This window comes from Sitodiplosis mosellana, unplaced genomic scaffold (genome assembly GCF_009176505.1).
Source record: "Sitodiplosis mosellana isolate CC-2019 unplaced genomic scaffold, AAFC_SMos_1.0 Smas_scaffold_6167, whole genome shotgun sequence".
NCBI lineage: Eukaryota > Metazoa > Arthropoda > Insecta > Diptera > Cecidomyiidae > Sitodiplosis > Sitodiplosis mosellana.
In genome coordinates this window covers 4,494,571-4,511,955 of record NW_022601408.1, presented here as the reverse complement: position 1 = coordinate 4,511,955, position 17,385 = coordinate 4,494,571, and the positions used below count along the sequence as shown (strand labels likewise).

The following is a 17,385-nucleotide window of genomic DNA, read 5'->3' as shown; positions in this document are numbered from 1 at the left end:
TCGTGAAATATTACAGCACAAATATGAATACAAAACATTGTGTTTATAGAAACTGTGGAAATTCAAGTGCATTCTCTCCAAAAATTACGTTTTTTGGTTTTCCGTTGAAAGATGTGGAAAAATGTCAGCATTGGGTACGGATGGCCGGTTGTGGGGACATAAACTTGAAAAATAGGTACCTTTGTGAAGAGCATTTCAGTACAATTTACATAAGCAAAACACCCAGACGTACGGTTCTCCTGCCGAATGCCCTGCCGTATAGGTACGACGAAAATATTAACAAGAACGAGAATGAGAACTATGAGGAAGAATACAATTCGGAAAAGAACACATCACGCGACGACATATTGTTGGATCCAATAAATGACGAAAATGATATCATTTACAGCGAAACGATTGAAATGATGCGCCAGAATGAGGATGGGACCGAAGAAAATGTTGAAACATTGGAAGAACCTTTGATCGAAGAAGAAATGCAAAATATCAATTCAAAAGTCAAAATGGATCCACATAAAATGGTGAAGTTTGTTAAAAAAACTTACGATAGCCCAATTGGAGCTCGAGTGAAAAAGGTTGAACAAATCACATCGGATCGTGTGAGTTTGGTGTCCAGTGAATTCGTGAATCATGTAACAAAACGACAAAAATTACACACATCAGCCGACAACATAATTGTATCAAATCAAACTGTCGACACGGAGAAAATGGAGAAAAGTGCCATGGATGAAGAGGAGAAGAGCATAGATAAATTAGATAACACCGTGGACAACCCAGATATAACAACATTTATTTACAAAGGCGAAGAATATATTCAAATGCCAAAACGAATCTACTTGCAGCAGCGCGCTAAATTGGATGCCGATGTGAATCAATTCCGAAAGTATCGAAGTATTCTCCAAGATATCAAAAGCCTAGTGAATTCAACTGATTAGAGATGATTTACATCCTATTATTTTTTTTTTCTGACAAAATTCAATAAACATCCATCCTCTTGATTTCTCAGATGTAAATATGTTTTTTTATTGAGCTAGTAGAGAATGTATTGAATGAAGTTGCGTGTAAACATTGAAGATATAATGAAGTTTCTCAACGTTTTTGAATTGACAAAATGCATCAGAAATGTCTAAAATATTGCAAGGTTATGTTTAGTTAGATTTACGTAACAAATATAAGATGCGTCCAAAAGTATCAGCCGTACTGACTCAATATTTAAAACAGTGCAATGAACCACCGTGGACGTCATACTTCATACGGGTATTGATACGGAACAATTTGGATTTCTCTTCATGTTTTGATTCAAGAAACTTTTTCTTTCTTCAAATTTCAATTATGATAGTATCGAGATGTTTACAACGATCAATTCGGTCTTTCCCACTTCAATTGGACCTTAGACAGCGGCACCAATTATCATATCTTAAGAACTGGCTGCTGGCCGTACATGAAATATCATTGCACAAAACGGCCATTGCAAAACTTGACTCTTGATGATAAACTCATAAATTTTATCAAAATGATAAATTTAGGTAAATCGAAACCGACCCTTCCGGATTATCTCTCTCGGGAGAAAAACTGATGTGTTCTGAAATATATAATAATTTTATGGAAATTTAAAGGTATTCCTCAACTTATGTACGGCTTTTCGGCAATGATGCTAATTACCCATATCGAATATGTTGATATGCGTGAACATGGAAAAGTACCCATTTACTTTCTATACAAAGAAGATAAAGGATCACATTACTAAATAATCGAGACTGGCAATGGTTTAATGTGTAAAATGTTAATTAAATTAAATTTAAATTTATTTGAAATTCATTTGACTTTCATTCTCTACAGTCTACATCTTTAATCAATTGCTGTTAAATTTTTGTCGCATTTTTCCAATATTGTTATCAATTTGTCAATTTGCTCTCGAGACAATTCCATGTGTATGGTTTTCAAATTTGTTGAATTCGGTGTTTTGCAATTGAGTATTAGCGAGGTAATTTGAGTGTGCAATGATGCCATATTGCTAGTTCCAAGAATTTTTCGAATATCCCAATCGAAAGACATCAACAGATTGCTTTTTCGTGAATTGTGCTCGATAATAAGAAATTCTTCCATCTCAGTTCGCCGCACTGAGAATACATCCAATACAGACTGTTGAAAATCGGCATTGAAATGAGCGAAGTGTGACAATAACTCAGCCTCCGAAATCATTTCCAAGATGAATTGTCGATAAATGTTTGATATGAATTTGATTGCGTTTTCAAATTCATCTGGATTTGAAAATCCAAATTTATGACTTAATTTTGTCAATGACACATTTTTGTGCTTCGTTGATCTAATCAAGTAGTCAATGGAATAATGTAGTATCTATAGAAAAACGAAAGAAAATGTCATAATTTATCACTGAATACTGGAATTGATTTGCATTTTACCTCATTTAAAATTTCCTTATTATCTATATTCAGTACAACATCCTGCATCTTCGATTAACATAAATTAAAATACACTGCACTCGTGAATACTTGTATTTATTGATTATTTTTGACGTTCCAATACTTGTACACTTTCAATTGTCAAATGAACTCTATGATAAAAACAGCTGTGTTGAAAACAAAATGTCACTGTTAATTCGATGATTCAACACTATATAGACTGAATTGGTCAAGTAATTCACAGTTTACTTTGTCTCTCAGTTATTGTATTGAAGGCGCAAATTTCAAACGTCAAATCTAAATTTTTAGTCATTCTTGTGAATCTTCTTTATGGCGGACGCACGTTGTGATAATCACCGGAACATGACCATTTCAGTTGCACTGCTAGCTGTTACATTATGCATTGTGTTTTTGGCATATTATGCTTTCTCCGAAAACCACATTGACTCTTCCGAATCGACCGTAATATTTGCAACAGTCGTAAGTTTATTATTTCTTTTAAAATTATATTTGAACTTTTTTACAAAATTCAATATTCAATGTTTTGATTCATGTAGGTTTTTCGGCATGGAGAACGATCGCCCACTGGACTATATCCAAATGACCCACATCATGATGATTTTAAATGGATTGGCGGTTTCGGTGCCCTGACATTGGTAATGCAATTACAATAATAATATTAGTAAACAAATAGTTGAAAAAGTAGGTAATTAATGCGGTAACAAAGGAATACTGACTATGTGTGAATGACTATGCTACAATTATAATAAATTAAATGAAAATCCAGCTTTTTTGGATCTCTCAGTATATGATCTCAAAACATAGTTGTTAAATACATAGTTGTATCTGAATGTCATTTCTATAAATTGTCATATTATTATGTGTTTTTTTTTTCGTATTGGCAGAGAGGGGCGTTACAGGGTTTCAAGCTTGGAGAGAAAGTTCGAAAAAGGTACACGCATCTGTTGCCATCAAATGGATTTTACACAACAAATGAAATGTACGTGTTAAAAAAAAAAATTGTAAATTCATGTATGAGTAATGTAAAAAAAAAAAATGTAAATTCATGTAGGTACGTGTCGAGCTCTTCAACTGAAAGGTGTTTGATGACCGCTCAAAGTTTTCTAGCCGCGCTCCTTCCGCCACCGAACAATGGCCAAAATCTTTTACCTATCAAATGGCATGTGGCTTTGAACTTTGTCTTTATGTATGATTTTGTACCTTTATTTATTCTGTATATTTTTGCCTCATTTATTCAGGCAACCGGTTGCTATAAATTCGGTACCACGAGACAGAGATAAAGTAATGAAGAAAAAAATGTAAATTTTTCTAAGAATTTCAAATGAATTTTGTTTGTTAAAACAATTCTAGCTCATTTCTCAAAAAGCCAACTGCCCGAAGTATGACGACCTTTTAGCTAAAATGTATTCAGACCCACCCGAAGAGCTGAGAAAGTTTCTTCAAGACAATACGGAATTATTTGAATACATCAGCAAACACACGGGAGCGGTAAAATAGTTCATATAATTATAAAAAAAATGGTACATCAAATGATAGTTTGTTTTACAGAATATTTCGAATGTTCATCAAGGAGAACAGTTATACAATATATTGTCAATAGAAAAGAAAAATGGCTTGAAGTTGCCCAAATGGACGGAATCCGTATTTCCAGATAAATTATTAGCTCTGGCCGAACGTAATCTAGCCGTGCTTACCGAAACAGATTACATGAAACAAATTAAGGGAGGTAAGATATATATTATATCCGGATGAAATCAAGTTATTTCTATATTAAAATCAACTATCAACTCATTATTTGTAGGCTTCTTTGTCACCGATGTCCTCGATAAAATGGTTAGAAAAAAGAACAATCAGCTGGAGCCAGATAGAAAGCTCTTCATTTACTCTGGACATGATGTCACTTTGGTCAATGTAATGCGTGCACTTGATATCATTCCGCAAACTACGAGGAAACCGGATTTTGCAGCTGCTTTATATTTCGAACTACACCAGAACCCTCTCATCGTTGGCGATTTAGAAGTTAAGGTGATGTGTTCAGTAAATCAAATCGAATTTGTGTTATCATGATAACAAATTCTTGTATTCAACGTATTTTTTCCTTCAATTTATTGCACACAGATTTTCTACAGCTTCAATCATGAAAGTGAGTTGAAACGAATTGATATACCCAACTGTGATTCGCCTTGCTCATTAGAAACGTTCAGCAACGTATTGCAGCCAATCATCGTTCATGATTACGAAGAAATGTGCAAATTATGAATAATTTCATGTTCGTCAATCGCAACAACTTTTAAAATTTTATTTAAACCACTTGTCCGAAATAAAATTTAGCTTTTACAACTTTCCAAACAATTACAGTTGTCATCATTTTGTTGCATACTTATTAGTTCGACAAACACGATTCGCATGACATTTTCATTATTAATTTGTATTTTCAATAGAAGTTGTTCATGTACTAATGTGTTCTCTGAGTTTCTGTCGCAGGTGTTTGGCCACTTTTTTTATTCACGGCTTTGTTAATTTGTGTGCCGTTGTGCTTCTCGTGGTCGGGCGAACGTTTTTAAGAAGGGAATTTCTTAATTGGGGTTTGTGTTTTATTTAAAACGTTCGACATTTAAATTCTGCACAAATCTCATCACATTACCTGCCTATCAATCTAGCATTCAATATTTATTATTTCGCGGTCAAAGAGTACGAAGTACGATCGACAAATTTTCTACCTTACATTGTTTTGTTCAAATAATTGAACGGTGATTTGACATTTAGTACCCAATAGCATAGAGTTGTCCGATGAAATAATGAGCGATTGAAAAAATATATATCTAAAAGCTTTGATTTTATATAAATATTTTCACATGAAAATTAATTAAAATGATTTCGAAACGAAAAATTGAGTAAGAAAATGTCGATTTCCCATGAAAAAAGTTTATTTCGAAATAAAAAGCGCAGAAGTATGACAAATTTGTTGAAAGTGAAAAGTGAATTGAACGCATTCATCGCGTAGTACGAATAAAAATAGAATAGAAGAGGTAAAACATATATATATTTTTCGTTCGTTGTTCGTGTAGTCGTTTCAAAGCTATGACGAATCTACGACAACATGCCATTTTTCACCATTAAATTGCAAAAGTCGATGGGATGTCGCAGCAAATAGTTTTGACGTTATTTTGTATTTATAATATGTGATATTCATATGAATAGTCAAGGTAAATGAAATAAAATGTTCGAAAAAATATTTTCGTAGGGAATTTCTGTGGCTCGGGGAACCATTTGTCGAGTTCATCCATCAAAAATTAATTACTTCGTATGAAATAATTGTGTTTGATTTAGAATAAAAATGTACGAAAAATAATTTAAATGGAAAAATTCAAGAGATGCAAAATGTTCACCGTGTGATGTCAGTGCTAGTGAGGGAGAAAGAAGAAAAGTGTAAGAAATATGTGGAGTGTAAAAAGGAAAATGTGACAAATTTTTGTCTAGTTGGCATTTTTATGGTGATATTAATTTCATAATAATTTCTCAGTTTCTTTTCTTCTTTTTTTTTTTTGCTTCGGAGAACTCCGTATAATCGATAAAGAGCGAATTCACATTATTCAATTAAACATACGATTGTGATGATTTTCGACTTAATTTCTTTAGTCAAAGCGTAAAGTTGAAAAACACTAATACGTGAAAGAATGAACGATGGAGTGAATGAATGAAAGAAAAAGAAAAATGAATGTGCGAGCAAATGACGTGAATGTGCGAGCAATATCGTACGGAATTTTTTCCATTGCGGAATGGAATATAGGCATTAAGTGCAGCTCTATTTATTACATATGTTTTCAATTGAACTGTGTGTAATACACAAAGTATATTAAAGTCTATCGAATGTTTCGATTCGTTATGAAATACCCAAATTGAAAATGAAAACAAACGAAAAAAAAAACAAATAATGGAGTGAGCTAGGCATATTGGTCAAATAATTTTGATGATACCTTCGTAACGGGATTTGGTAAAAAAACGAATATTCGTAGCAAAGTTTATTAGCCATGAATGAGAAGAGACATTTTCAACATCCTCATCTGGTGTGTGCTTTCATTTATCCTCGCAATGAAATCCTTTTGAAAATAAAAACAAAAATACTGGTGACTGGCTAAAATTTATGACGTGAAATTTAATTACTTACATAATAAATTGAATTAAATGGAAATGGCAGTATGCAACCATACTGTCCAATCTGAATGCATTTTTTAAAAGTCCAAGCTGTTATTAATTTTGTATCACGGATAATTTGAATGGTTGAACCGTGTATTACGAAATGACTTTCATCCAGAGATTGTGAATTGACTCAAACATGAAGTTTACATGAAACGTTGACCAAATTTGCTAAATTCATTCAAAATCGTTGTATGAATATGGTAAATACTCTTTATTTTTGCAGAAGAATGCCGATTCAGGCGCCACAATGGACAGAATTCCTGTCTTGTCCGGTATGCTGCCACCAGTTTGCAGTAAAACTTCGTCCTCCAATTAGCTTAGGATGTGGTCACACCATATGTAAAACATGTTTAGCGAATTTACATAGAAAACAATGCCCATTTGACCAAGTAATTATCCATTGCAATGCATTTGCTTTTATTTCATATTTTGTATGAGTATATTTTTTCATTCCCATTGTGTATTTTCTAAATATTATATTTCAGGCTGCAATAATCACAGATTTAGATAATTTACCAATAAATAATGCACTTTTACAATTAGTAAGTAATAACAATGTAACACAAAAAGAGCAGACATCCTCGAATGCAACTGAAACGTGTTTGTCTTCAAATACCCACGCATCATCGCTCGAGATCGAAAATAGTTCATCTTCAGCCGCTGGCGCAGCTGTGAGTGGCACTGAACCTTTATCTGGCAGTGTTAAAAAACTAACTGCTGACCAATTAGAATGCTATAACATCTCAAAGAAATGCATCGAAGATTTGGCACTGTATTTGAAACCGTTCAACAATGGCAACATCACAAGTCTGTTATCTCGGCCAATGCAGCGGAAATTGGTGACACTGATCAATTGCCAATTGGTTGAAGCTGAAGGCCGTAGCCGAGCATTGCGAGCTGCCCGATCACTTGGCGAACGAACCGTTACTGAGCTCATTTTACAGCATCAAAATCCGCAGCAATTGAGTGCCAATCTATGGGCAGCTGTGCGTGCTCGTGGATGTCAATTCTTAGGTCCTGCAATGCAGGAAGAAGTACTTAAGCTGGTACTGTTGGCACTGGAAGATGGTTCGGCTCTATCTCGCAAAGTGTTGGTGATGTTTGTAGTGCAACGACTTGAGCCGCATTTTCCCCAAGCGTCAAAAACCAGCATCGGTCACGTCGTACAGTTGCTGTACCGTGCCAGCTGCTTCAAAGTTTCGAAGCGTGAAGGTGATTCGTCGCTCATGCAACTCAAAGAGGAATTTCGAACATATGATGCACTTCGACGTGAGCACGATGCTCAGATTGTTCAAATTGCTACCGAAGCTGGTCTTCGAATTGCTCCGGATCAATGGTCTGCTCTGTTATACGGTGACACTGGACATAAATCACACATGCAAAGCATCATTGACAAACTTCAAACACCTCAGTCATTTGCTCAATCTGTTCAGGAGTTAGTGATTGCTCTACAGCGCACCAATGATCCAGCCAATTTAGCTGGACTACGAGCTCATTTGAAACAACTTACAAACATCGATCCGACCGCCGAAAATGATTCATGGCAAGAGTTGGCTGCATCACTAGAAGCAGTCAAGCAAGTTGTTATCGGTTTGGTTGAATTTGTCCAACATCACGGCAATAGAAAGATGCAAGACAACAGTTATGTGGCACATAATGGTAAATATAAAATCAGTATGTGTCGAGATTTGGCAATGCGAGCCATTTGTCCCCGTGGAGCTAGCTGCACGTTCGCCCATTCTGAGGAAGAATTGGAAAAATACAGAGCCAAAAATCGAAAGCTACACGCCAAGACACCAATCATTGCCAGCACCAATCATCTCAGCGCAGACCCAGGCGATTACCTAACCGACCACAGTCACAACAACAACTACACTTATATGTCATCATCAAATGAAGATGTATCGCCACAAAGACATAACAACACTGAAAAACTACCTCGTCCAGCTATGATATCAGGTGTGCTGGTCCAACAGCCACAGTTCGAACACGGAATGTATAAAAAATCACCAGTATCTATGGTACAGGGTCCCAATATAACAGTTTCTGCAATTTCAATGGGTAAACCATCGATGAACTCTCTGCAACCTTCGGTAAGTATTTGACCTATTTTCAACATCAAAAGTGAAGAATACTATGAATAGTATGAATGAATGTGTATTCATTACACTCATTACAGACATCTTTTGAAACAAAAACCCAACGTCGTTCCTTCAATGCACAACAAAGCCAAAATTATTCAATTTCGCCTATGAATATACCACCGCCACCACCTCCACTGCCTTCAATTCAGTCACATATGTATGCCGGCAGCAATCAGGATAATCGATCTCATTTAGATTCTATGAATCCAAGACATCAACAAAAATATCAACCGAAGATTCCGATCATGTACTCCTCTCCAACGAACTACCCGCAACCGCATGCATCTGGCAAATTTACGATGAACGAAGCTTATAATAAGCCATATATCAAAGCAGGAATGTCACCGCTCATGAAATCACCGCAACATCCAAGCCAACAACAGACCCAGAAATATCACATGGACAATAGCAACTGCGTCAACAATAAAATAGACCTAAAATCGAAATATCAGCCGAAAATGCAATTCACGACTTCATCAAATAATAATTACCAGTTTTCCGAATCTTCAATGTACGACATTCGAATGCTTCAAAGCCTGGAGATTCGACGCCAAGAGATAATAGGTAATGAACATTTTGCTCTGTTGTTTTTTCTCTTCGCTAGAAGTATTGAATAATATTTTTATGATCTTTTCTTCTATGATCAAAATCAATTGAATTTTACAAAATCGAAGCAATAACTAATAGTTTTCTCTTTCATTCATCAGCTAAACTAAAACAATACGATAATCCAAGCTTCAAACAATCAACGCAACAAGCTGTGAACGGAAACAATAATGCATACCATATATCAAATCAAGCAGCACCGACAACGAACGATCAAAGCAAAAATAATAATAGCTCCAATACCATCAATAATAATGAGATCAATGTGCCACCGCCTTCGAATCCACAGATCAAAAATGATTTGATGAACAACTATTGGAACAATACAATTGCTGGCAATGAGTTTGGCTATCAAAGTTCCCTTCAACAGCCACAACCGAACAACAGTAGTCGTTCGCCAGTTGAATTATCCTATGCCACACCACCAATCCTTTGTGATAGTCAAACCCAAAAAACCAACCCTGACTCTCATAGTCGTGATATATTCGTGCGATCGGATTCAATTCTAACAGACGACGATTATGTTCCATTTGATGCACCAGCACAAAGTAAATTTGGACCTATTTCACGAATGTCGGCCAAAACATCACCATATTCAACAGGTGAGTTATTTTGCCATGGTGGTATTTTAATTTATAGAAAGAATCTGCAATAAATGGACCCTATTAACATATACAGGTTTGTCCGCTGATAATTTTACTGCTCCGAATACGACAACTGTCACATCGACTTCATCCGAACCGTCGGTATGGCTCTACAATAATTTACAAAAATCCTCAAATCAGTACAACTACCAATCGAACGAATTAGATCCAATGCTTAACGAAAACATGGCTAGAGATGGTAATTGTTTGCACCAAAATGAGTCAATCAATAACATTGTTTAACATTCCACGGCAAATTCTCTCTACATTCAAACAGGATACGGACCAAATAATAGCAACGAAGATGAACAAAACATACTGACAATGGAACTGAAGTTTATCGAACAAAAACTTATGAGAAGCTCGAATATTGCAATGACGGACTTAAACAAGGTAATTCATTTAAACGAATTGCCAACCAATAGAAATGGGCACAGATCTAAATTAACGTCTGATCCAATGCAGTTTGCGTCATCACAAAATTCAATCGATCAATTCTTATGGAGTCCATCAAATGCTGTTCCATCACCTAGCAATCAATCGAATTACTTGCTTATGAAATCTGAGTTCTGGAATAATTCAAAGCAACAGGCAAGTGGTCACAAAGCAGCAATGCTATCAATAGGCCGAAATGCAAAGAGCGTTCAACCAATAGTCGACTACAATCAAAGTGTATGTGAAGAAACTACAAATGAATCGAGTGATTTAAATATTAAAATAAAAGAAGTCCATTCGCCGCATTGTGACCGCAAAGAAGCCAACATCAGCAGCAGCAGCTGCGGTGGCGGCAAAAGCAGCAACAGTAGCAGTGGCAACACAAATAATGTGAATATTATGCATCTACCAGCGCCAAAGTTTGGCTGTGATGACACATACGAAGATGGAATAGATAAAGATATGCGTGACTTAGAACGGCGCTTAGAATCAGAACTGGAAGAACATGAAAAACTTTGGTCACCCGAAGAAGAAACACCAATATCACAAACATGAAAACACTTATTTTCCTTAAATTTTGACTTGTCACCGATCAAACGTTTCAGCATTAATTAACGAAGGTTTGAACTTAAATTTTACGAAATGATTCGAAGAAGAAGCAAAGAGAAAAAAGTAAGAACAAACGATGCAACTTCAACAATAACAATGATCAATAATTTAAACTAAATCAAGCTACTCAAGACACACGGACGCACGGAAAAAATGCACGAGAAATTCTAAATTATAGAAAGTATTGGGCAATAAAACTCTGAACAGTGCTACACGCTCAATATTTTCTGAGATATCACATAATATTTGGAGAGAAACTTTTGACAATTTAGTATGCGATCTAATATAATTCAGTGTTTAGGCAATGTGACAAGATACATGATTTCTAATATTCAGATGATGTCGGTATGTATGAATTGCGAATTGAATGTGTGAATTTCAGTACATCTGTTTTACTATTTTGTTCGTTTTTCGAACTAAAATAAAGAAAAGAAAATCCTCACTTTATGTCCATACAAGTATGCATGCAAGTACGTGCAAAATAATAATTCAGACAATTCCAATACACGAGTCATTCGGGCAAAACGGAAACAGACGAATAGGCTGAAGCGAGAAGAAGTAAACAAAAAATATATATTCATACATGTATATAACATTTTTTGTCATCGTTGTCGCCACAAAATTATGCTTTACATGCATAGAGTGTTATTGAATTAGGTTTATTTCATTTTGAGAGGATATTTTTTTACTGTTACTGTGTAAAAACATTATTTGTATTCAAATACAAAATTTACAGGTATTCACTAATTGACCATTTAAATGATTTGTATTTTTCTTTTGGGTAAATTCCTAAATCACATCCAGATTGAAAACTCAATAAATTTCACAATTAGTAATTTTTTTCATTTGGTTTGCTATCAATTTTTTGATAAAGATTTCAATCTTAAGCGATAAAATTTGTTGTCAAAAGGCCCAAATCATTATGTTTTCATTTTATTTCTTTTAATTGACTGTTTGTATACTTGAATTTATTGGGAAAACAATTTGCAAATATCGAAGAAATTAATTTGCTACTCATTGAAATTAATATTCTGTGTCCAATTATTATTGCTATATTTATATTTATATTTAATTTGCTTCGCAAAGTTTTTAATTTCATTTCATGGAATTTTTTGTTGTATATCGAAAATGAAACAGGAGAAAAATCAAATCTAATGAAGAAAATATTTAAATTGTTACGAACAATTGTCGCCACAGTAAAAAAAAAAACCGAAGAAGAGAAGAAAAGGCAAAAACCCTATGCAACCCCAAATAAAAGGAAAACCTGAAGAAATGCCTATAAAACCCTCATTATTTTTTATTCTTCTCTTCTTGTTCGTTTCATTTGTCTTAACCGTGTCTATTCATAAAGTAAACAAGAAAATAACGTTTGCAAACAATTAAGATTACATTATTATATCGAATGTCTATAAAAGAATATATTTATTAAATAACATAACATTTAAAAAAGAAAACATATTGTAATAAAGACACTTGCATAAGGACTGTTTTATTCACATTGAATAAGAAAAAGTATATGGAGACCACATAACATACACATATACATACATATGAATAAAAAAGAGTAATATAATACTTTTTCAGAAGAAAAAAAAATCATCAATCAAATTAGGCAACATATTATAAATATATGCTATCATTCAATAAATATGAAAATTAGCAACAGAATATGAAACAAGACATACAATAAAAACACTTCTAAATAGAATTTCGATCCCTTACCAATGCACAAATTGCACATTCAATATGGAAACAATTGATTCTTGATTACAGCAATTCAAATTTATGGAAACATAGCTGTCGGGAAATACTAAACGAATAATTCAATCAATAGAAATTTTGAGTACAAAAGATAACATAGTTATTCTATGTGTTACATCGAATCAAACAATGTCTTCAAATAAAATTCATATATGTTCATTCTGTATAAAGTAAATAAAGCATGCCAACGTCTAATTAAATCAACCAGGTTTATTTCCTCTTCGGCAAATATAATTTCTGAAGTAACAAAATTTCTATGGAAAAAATTCCGTCAAAAACCGACCACATAGAAATTATGTCTTCTTTGTGATCCACTTTAAGTTGTTTTGTTGTTTCCATAAAAAGTGTTTTTTATTTATTTCTTCGAAGAATAAACGAAGAAATGCTAACCTATCTTTCACTTTGACAATGATCCATTCACAGTCACACGATGTTTTGAACTGTTTCGCCTTGAATACATAAAATGAATGACAACCGATAAAAAATTAATCATTTATATTCTATCCAGAAATCTGAACAAAAAATGGAAAAGAAGAGAAGAATTTGCCATTCAAATAAATTTGGAATAAATAGTAACCGATAAAACATAAAACATATGAGACTTATTATATATTTGAGGGATGACAAGCATAAGCTGGTGATGTTACTGATTATTAGAAATGACATGTATCAGGCGAGGACTCATTCTCATATTAGGGCGCTAACAAATACTTTGGTTTTTTATGTTCGATTTTTTTGTTTTCGGTGCCAATTTACTTTGAAATTCAAGCTGGAAATAGAACAATGTTAAAGATCGTATGGAAAGATTTTGTAAATGAAAGAATCTAAATGGAATAGTAGAAAAGAGGATAATTAAGACAGGTACTGGGCTTTGTATATTTCTCTACGTAGGGTGTTTTTCATAACCTAAAAAAGAGAAATGTTAGATTTTATATTAAAGAGAAAAAAATTCTGCACACAGACTGAAAATGGTGTAAGTTCACTGCATATTATGGTGAGTGATAAAGTTACCACAGTTTGTGTCAAAGTTACTCGTACACAAAATGTAAAAAAAATTTTGTCGTTGTGGTAACTTTCAAACAAGCTTTGGTAACTTCATCACCGATATATACAAATACACTGTGGTAGATTCTCAGTAACCTGTGGTAATGTATGTAGTCAGTCAGAACTACTGCGATCTTACTGAGATTACTTTTTGTGTGTGTATCAATTATTAATGGCATACCTTTAGTGCAAAAGCATTTATTGCTCTCCCTTACGCAAACGCCATCTATTCGGTGCGAACATGAAAACAAACAAAGTGACTCCAGCTGCCAACCGATACATGAATCGGTGGAAATGAGGGCAGTGTATAAAAAATATGCCGAACAAAACGAACCACAGCGTTTCCTCTATATAGAGATGTTGTTGTATTATAACTCTGTATGGATCAATTTGTTTGTTTTCATGTTCAAACTGAACAGATGGCGCTCGCGTTAGGTGAGGCAATGAATGCTTTTGCACTAACCGTATGATTAATGGTGTTCACACTTCCCGGAGCAATAAAGACTGTTTTTATTCTATCAAATGTCTGAATAACTCTCGCTTCGAAGCGTTGAACAAATTTTACTTACCGTCATATGATGCATTGAAGAAATCATATCCATATCACGGTAATCTGAAGTAAAAATGGAGATGATCTATTCAGATCATCAAATAACGTCTATAAAACCACTCAATGAAGATTCCTCTAAGAAAATACCTTATGCACCTAAAATAGTCCACTAAGTCTTCAGAACTCTGACAAACTATTAAAAAATATTCGTTGAAAAAAACTTTAATGCTAACCGCTGGATTTTGAATTATAGATTGAGTGGAAAGCCGTCGTCATCTGGTTATCGCATCAATGCTGGATGCATCAGAATGTCAAGCGGCGTGCATAAACCTAAGTAAATAGTAAATAAGCACACAAATAACATTTAATTCAAGCGAAAACCAATTCAATTCCACTTTTCAAATGAAATAATAATAGATAATGAATCTTTATACAAAATCAGGTTGGCTGCTGATATGTCCCGACGCCAAAGTGTTCTGAGCAACTTGCGAGATTGTGCAGCGTCTTCTGTTCCAGCGTTTTCAACAGCATTTGGTTGCCAGGTTTTGAAGATGCATTGCTTCTTTGACACCGAACGTTCTGAATTTCGTTGGGTTAGAATAGCTGCAATGGTAATGCACCTTGGTCTCGCATTTCCCCCCATGTAGGCATGATTTTCCGTTGCATCTGCAACGCTCGTTTGCTCACGTTCGCACAGATGGTTTTCGGAAGTCCAACACGTTCATGCGGTCGGCAGTCGTTGCAATTCTTGTATCGTTTGCTCTGTCATGTATTCATCCACCGACCACGATGCCATTCAATATGTTTGTCCAAATGTAAACGTGCATAGTTTTTCTGACTGTATGCCGCAATACCATCTTGGGACATTCGCAGGCTATGTTCGATGTAATGGCACCAAGATATGTTCCGTGGCGATAGTGTCTGGCCAATCTCTGCGGCAATACGCTTGAGATCTGCTTGCCCGTCATACGTAAAGACTCGTGCCATTCGTTCGACTCTAATGTTGCGCGCATCTTGCTTCGATTTCTGATGGTATTGTTTGAACGAAATCTTCTCGTTGCTCTGAAAATAAAATGCAACAAAAGTGAAATAATTCTTTTTTATCTTCCTCCTTTTTTCATTCCGTGAATGCTTACCTCTCGCATACACGAACTCTTTTGCCAAATATTTGCGTTTGATTTCGACCTCATCTTCATCAGCCACAGTTTTGCTTTGTTTCGGCAATTTGAATAACACCGACGCTGAGACACCTTCTGATATTATCGAATTTCCGAATTCCTTCTTATTCTAGACCAGCTTGTTGATTTTGAAATACAAACCATGATCACACTCCTAATGTGAAGCACATACACAAATCGAAATTTTTGTAAGAAATTTGTTTACACTTAGACTGACACATAGTAGATGGAATGGTTGTTATTTGAATCGGTGACCAACAAATCGTCGGAGGTCACTTTTAATCTAACCGATTCATTTCAAATGTTTGAATTTGACAGATGCTGGGTAGCGTTCCAAAAATACAAAAATATGTATTCAAATTAGACTGTTTTTTGCTTCGGGAAGTGTGAATACCGATTGCTCTGTTGTGTGAATACCTACAGATTTTTATTTTTCTCTTCAGTTTATAATCTACCATTTGTCTTATTCAGATTATGAAAAACACCCTTCTCTAAAGGATATATTTATACTTCCAGATTTACACTTACGCGTGCGTCCAATTTGAAAGACGTACGTGCGAACATGTATCGGCAGATTTTATCGCACAAAGTCTATTTGTTGCCGTAGAGTAAACACCTATTTGCCAAAACCAAATTTTATTTTGTAGAATGTAGAAAATATTCGTACACTCCACCAAATATTCGAGCTACAAAACGGTTTTGTATATTCTACAAGTCTTCCGTGCATTCTGTAGTTTTGCATCGTGTTTTACAAAATATTTCTATCTGGCATATTCGAACCGGTGCGACAAAAGGCTGCCTTCAAAATGTTTCTGTTTTAAAGTCAAATAACATACAGTTTACAACAACAATTCTAAATAAAAAATTATGTTGCAGTATTTAACCTTAGAACCGTGAATCGGGCACTGAGTGCAAAATTTTAAACACTTATATCTTTATAATTTTTCATCATAAATGATTTACACAAAGATGGTTCGATTTGTTGAACATTTGACTACATGAATTGCGCTAACATACTCACATACGCATACTATGTCATCACATATGTGCATAAGCATGTGTGATGCGCTATACGTGAATCTGGTGCCTGGGTGTACAAAGTGCATTTTTGTATGAAAACTAGAGTGTGATAAGAATTAAAAGATTTGTGTCTGGAGCAAAGTTATAGAGCATGTCAAGTAGTTCAATATTTCTACAAACACTATTCCGTTATCTCTTATCAGTTCCGCGAAATATGCAAAAAACGCGGAAGACGCGTATTTTTTGTATCTAATTTTTTTATGGACTGATAAGAGATAAGAGATATCTGTCTTCAGCAAAGTTGTAGAACAGGTTGAGTTCTACAACATTGCCGAAGACTTTAACTTGTTATCTCTTATCAGTTACGCGAAAAATGATAACATAAAAATCGTGTTTTTCGCGGTTTTCCGCATAATTGATAAGAGATAAGGAATAAAATCTTCAAAAATATTGTAGTACTTGTCCCGCTCTACAATTTTGTCCCAGACAGATATCTCTTATCTCTTATCAGTTGCACAAAATACGCGAAAAACCGCAGATGACCGCGAAAAATACGGGTTTTTCACTTGTCATATTTCGCGTAACTGATAAGAGTTAGAGGAAATATGTCTTAAGCAAAGCTGTAGAAAGAATTGAGCTCTACAACATTCCTGAAGACACCAACTTGTTATCTCTTATCAGTTACTCGAAAAACCGCGAAAACGCGATTTTTATGTTATCATTTTTCGCGTAACTGATAAGAGATAACAAGTT

At 34.6% G+C, this 17,385-nt stretch overlaps 5 protein-coding genes across 8 annotated transcripts; 4 read left to right on the top strand and 1 right to left on the bottom strand.

Moving 5' to 3' along the window:
• Nucleotides 1-23: 23 nt before the first annotated feature.
• LOC129575706 (uncharacterized) lies at nucleotides 24-1,010 on the top strand. The gene has a single exon (XM_055459643.1). It carries the CDS (start codon nucleotides 24-26, stop codon nucleotides 930-932), a length of 909 nt encoding a protein of 302 aa, XP_055315618.1. The 3' UTR covers nucleotides 933-1,010.
• Nucleotides 1,011-1,123: 113 nt separating this feature from the next.
• Nucleotides 1,124-1,767, top strand: LOC129575708 (uncharacterized protein C15orf61 homolog). The gene is made up of 3 exons (XM_055459645.1): nucleotides 1,124-1,254; nucleotides 1,337-1,523; nucleotides 1,614-1,767. The coding sequence occupies exons 1-3, from the start codon at nucleotides 1,174-1,176 to the stop codon at nucleotides 1,742-1,744; spliced, it is 399 nt and encodes a 132-aa protein (XP_055315620.1). The 5' UTR covers nucleotides 1,124-1,173; the 3' UTR covers nucleotides 1,745-1,767.
• Nucleotides 1,768-1,784: 17 nt separating this feature from the next.
• LOC129575707 (uncharacterized) lies at nucleotides 1,785-2,557 on the bottom strand. The gene is made up of 2 exons (XM_055459644.1): nucleotides 2,421-2,557; nucleotides 1,785-2,355 (listed from the first exon to the last, which is right to left on the bottom strand). The coding sequence occupies exons 1-2, from the start codon at nucleotides 2,466-2,468 to the stop codon at nucleotides 1,846-1,848; spliced, it is 558 nt and encodes a 185-aa protein (XP_055315619.1). The 5' UTR covers nucleotides 2,469-2,557; the 3' UTR covers nucleotides 1,785-1,845.
• A 193-nt stretch (nucleotides 2,558-2,750) lies between these two features.
• LOC129575703 (lysosomal acid phosphatase) lies at nucleotides 2,751-4,793 on the top strand. The gene is made up of 9 exons (XM_055459639.1): nucleotides 2,751-2,900; nucleotides 2,978-3,076; nucleotides 3,326-3,420; nucleotides 3,493-3,600; nucleotides 3,680-3,722; nucleotides 3,792-3,929; nucleotides 3,990-4,167; nucleotides 4,243-4,466; nucleotides 4,560-4,793. The coding sequence occupies exons 1-9, from the start codon at nucleotides 2,751-2,753 to the stop codon at nucleotides 4,698-4,700; spliced, it is 1,176 nt and encodes a 391-aa protein (XP_055315614.1). The 3' UTR covers nucleotides 4,701-4,793.
• A 653-nt stretch (nucleotides 4,794-5,446) lies between these two features.
• Nucleotides 5,447-12,747, top strand: LOC129575700 (roquin-1). 4 transcript variants are annotated; one of them, XM_055459635.1, is made up of 8 exons: nucleotides 5,447-5,647; nucleotides 6,865-7,030; nucleotides 7,127-8,734; nucleotides 8,821-9,349; nucleotides 9,493-9,993; nucleotides 10,070-10,234; nucleotides 10,313-10,428; nucleotides 10,501-12,747. In XM_055459635.1, exons 2-8 carry the CDS (start codon nucleotides 6,869-6,871, stop codon nucleotides 11,023-11,025), a joined length of 3,606 nt encoding a protein of 1,201 aa, XP_055315610.1. In that variant the 5' UTR covers nucleotides 5,447-5,647; nucleotides 6,865-6,868; the 3' UTR covers nucleotides 11,026-12,747. The 4 variants fall into 4 exon arrangements, with proteins under 4 accessions (XP_055315610.1, XP_055315608.1, XP_055315611.1 ...); XM_055459636.1 differs by having other exon boundaries at nucleotides 5,513-5,870; XM_055459633.1 differs by having other exon boundaries at nucleotides 5,464-5,647; nucleotides 10,313-12,747.
• Nucleotides 12,748-17,385: the final 4,638 nt, after the last annotated feature.